Below are 3,891 nucleotides of genomic sequence, written 5' to 3' on the forward strand. Positions count from 1 at the left end.
TTCTCCTTCTCTCCCCTTCTTCAACTTTTCCGTCTTCTCCTCCTCTGCCTGTCTCTCCTCCTTCTTAGTTGTTTCTTCTTCAGATGAAACAACTCCTGAACTCGTGACAAAAGTCATAGGTATCTTAGGTCCTCGCGAATCTTTCGCCGCTTCCTTCCTCTCTCTTTCATCTTTCTTCTTTTCTTGTATCTCTCCCAGTTCTGCTTTTTCTTTATCTGTTAGATCTCCCCCAACTGCTGAGAGCCTTCTTCTCCTACCTCCTTCTATCTCGGGGAGAGCCTGGAAATCCTGCTCGGAGACCGTATTCAGAGTTGGACCTTTCCCATCTACAGGAGAACCGGCATGGTATCTATGCGCGTCTTGTTTTTCTCTCTTTCCTTCTGAGCTCTCCTCACTCGTTAAGAAAGCGTTCTTGTCTATCGGTGAATCCAAAGAAAGGCCCTCCACATCTTCTTCTACGAGAAAGTTCCTATCAGCTATAGACGACTGCATGTTGACAGGAGGGGGGCTTCTACTAGGTTGAGAGGAGTGACCGCCATTGAGTGTGTATGGTGGTCTTATGTCTTCTATTGAAGAAGGCGAGGAAGCGGCATCAGGTTCTACAGAGGGAGAAGATCTCTTCTTCTTCTTCTCTTCTTCGCGTTTAGTACTTGTGCTTGTCTTCAGAGGAGTTGCTGAGGTAAGCGAGAAAGGAGATGAAAACGTTTCTGAAGCTACGACCTTGGGGGGAGAAGCCCGATGTCGCAAGAGAGAAAGAGACTGAGAACCGCAAGGGGGCTTAAAAGGAGGAGGAGGAGAAGAAGAAGAGTCGGTGCTTTCAGAGGAAGCAGAAGAAGAAGTGAATGAGGTATCTCCTGTTTTGATTAATTCCTTCGAGGCTAATGGAGACGCTTCGTTTTGGGGAGCTTCTTCAGAGGCAGGAAAAGATGACAACGGAGAAGCTGGCGATCTGTCTGGTATTGCATGACCTTCATATTTGTCCTTTAGGGATGAAGCGGCAGCTCTTTCTCCTACGTCTCCTTTCTCTCTTTTCTCTCGTCTAGCAGATGGATGAAGAAGGAGAAGTAAAGGTTGTCGTCTTGGAGAAGAAGAAGGAGAAGAAGAGGGAGTTAGATGAGTTAGCGGTACGTGTCTCTGGTCTTTTGCGTAGCGATTGGTTCTCTCGTTGTTTGCTCTCTCATTGTGGGGTGTATGTACACCACTCAAATGAGGAGATGTAGACTGTGGACGTCCTTGTACTTGTGTTATGGAGAAGAGGAGGAGGAAAGTAAAGGAAAGATAGAAAAGTCTTTTCTGTGAAGGAAATAGCTCTGCAATAAGGACTTGGATAAGAGTAACTAGAGAAAGGGAGAATAAAGAGAAAAGTGAGAAAGACGAAAAACAAGAAACGTCGGTGAAGGAAGAAAAAGAAAGAACTGGAGACATCGTGACCAAGTAAGAAAAGCCCACAGATCGTCGTCAGAAAGCAAGAGTTGTTTATCTTCGATCATCTCTTTTGGAAGAACGGATAGGTAGACAGATCAAAGATAGATAGACCAGGGATAGATACATTAAAGAGAGACAAGCAGATCGAAGAGATAGATGGATTAAAGATATAGCGGAAGTAAGCATAGATGGATCCGTGAAAGGAGGAAGAAGATCCTATACGGGTAGGCGTCCTCCTTCTCCATGTACACACTGTATATACACCCAGCGACCTCTCTGCTAATACCAAGGAAGAATGAGTTGTCAAGGAATGAAGCTTCACATATACCCTCATTCGCAGTCTTTTCTTGAGGAGTCTTCTCCTTCTAAGGAGAAGAGCAAGAAACTTACAAGAGAGAAGGGACCCATCCAGCCTTCACCCCAGCAACCAAAGAAACCTCTCAGAAAGGACTGAAGAAGAGTGATAAGAGGAAACATGATCTCCCCCAAGAACGATAGAACACATGCCTCCTCTCTATTGGTAGACGGTTGTTTCAGGTGTCTGTACACTTGAAATCTATCCCAGTTCATCGGATCATAAGCCTTCCTTTTCAACGAGCCATCCAGTCTCCCATAGAAGAGAACTTCAGAGAGACACGGACGAAATCTTTTGATTGATACAACACATAGGCCTTCTCACTTCAATTCATGAAGAATAGATACGTCTATGTCATATGTGTTGGTGACAGTGGTCCTAAGAAAAAACCTCTTCATCGACTGCGCAGCCATTAGACTCGAGTAATTCCCAGTCCTCATAAGAAGCGACCGAAGAGTAGATGCAAATCTCACAACGACGAATGACGTCTCTCACAGCGTGAAGGCCGTGTGCTTGTGAACTTTGTACGTATATTACATCTGTAGACCTACGACTTTAACGTTGCTCAATATTGGCTGAGCTGTATATAGATATGTGATGGTAGGGTACTTAAGTCCCAGCTAGAGTAAGAGTTTCCCGCTGGTATTAGATATGGACATAGGCCCTGTCTATACATGTTACCTGAACGAAACTTGATCTTAGCTTGACTTTGCTTTGTAGATCAACCTCCTTTTTCTACATTTCGCTGCTGTGTGTTGAAAGGAATAGAGTGTACAGACACCGATTTGCTCAAACTACTTTGGAGGGAGGAAGGGAAAGAGAAAAGACTCCTTTGTTGATGTTTGCTCCGCAGTGGGTTCTGCTTTTGGAGACCCTTCGGTCGAAACTCCCCTCGAAGAAAAGGAAAGTTTCTAACGGAGAGCAAGGAGTCAAGTACGTTGTCTCTGACTCTGTTGCAAGGATAAAAGAGAGAAAGAAGGAGAAAGAGCGAACAATAGAAAGAGAGTTCAAGTAGTATTGTAGAGCAATATTGATGGGAAAGGAAAGTGTTATGATGTGGGGGTGGCCAGCATATTTCCGCGCTGGGGAGAGGGACGGAAGGACAGGTGGATAAGTATCGAGGATGAGAAGACATAGAGAGGTTGAAGTTGTCAGCAGAGAAGCTGATAAGCTTGGAACGCGCAAGATTGTTGCTGATAGACTTTCTTATAGAGACGTCAAAAGAGTAGACCCAACAGGACGTGAGCTCGATCATTCTCATGCTTTCTCGAGACACCTCAAGACCGAACTCTGCACACGTTTGACGGAGAGGCAGATCTCCGTGAATCAGCTGGAAGGTGATGGGCGAAGAAAGAGGGAATGAGTGCTTTAGGCCATGATGCGCTCAGGAGACACAAAGCGCCAGGTGTGTAGAGAAAGAAGAGGTTGGACGGCAAGTTACAGACTTCAGAGTAACAAGGACAGAGGAGATGCCTGGCAAGCCCCAGGCAAAACAAAAGATGCAAAGCGATGGATAGAAGAGTAAGGGGAGAAGAAAGTCGCTGCGTGAATAGGTGGTAGACCGTACACAGGCGGCGATCGTGCCCGCCGGATAACTTCTCGAACAGCCGGCCAGGCGTCTAACCGAGCTCCATCCTGGATTCATGACTCGGAAAGCACCAGTGACAGAGAAGCTAGAGAAGAAGAAACAAGGCGACAAGGGAAATGCCAATCGCAAGACAGAAACAGGAACAGCGGGCTTTTCTCCGGAGTAAAACAGACAAACGGCGCCTTGGGCCAGGACCTGAGGGATGTCACTCTAGAGGGCAGCAGCAAGACAGCAGAGCACGGAGCCCTGCGAAAGCACAAAGATCTCCTTGTAGAGTGAAGAAAATTCCCTCTTAGCTCATGGCGAGAGGGTGAAATCTGCGCTGAAGGAGTTTCTTGTCCTGCGGACGCCCGTCGATACCGTGCACGGCTCTTGGGAGGTCAACCAACTTGGTCTGCATGCGGTGTGGAACCTCCCTTGGGAATGGCCCATGCCTCGAACTACCGAGTAGTGCTACACTGACTCACCGACTGATGCCGCCATGGTCGTACAAAAAAAAGGGAGAGTTGCACCAGCAGGGCGG

General features: G+C 46.9%; 1 protein-coding gene across 1 annotated transcript in view; it reads right to left on the reverse strand.

Annotated features, from left to right (window-relative positions):
* CSUI_003817 (subtilisin sub5) overlaps positions 1–3,690 on the reverse strand; it is a 17,784-nt gene extending 14,094 nt beyond the window's left edge. Inside the window, exon 1 of the mRNA XM_068064012.1 lies at positions 26–3,690. Within this exon, the coding sequence (XP_067924017.1) occupies positions 26–1,425 (1,400 nt within the window). The 5' untranslated portion in view covers positions 1,426–3,690. The remainder of the gene's footprint in view (positions 1–25) is intronic.
* Positions 3,691–3,891: the final 201 nt, after the last annotated feature.

This window comes from Cystoisospora suis, assembly GCF_002600585.1.
Source record: "Cystoisospora suis strain Wien I chromosome Unknown contig_1723, whole genome shotgun sequence".
Classification (NCBI taxonomy): domain Eukaryota; phylum Apicomplexa; class Conoidasida; order Eucoccidiorida; family Sarcocystidae; genus Cystoisospora; species Cystoisospora suis.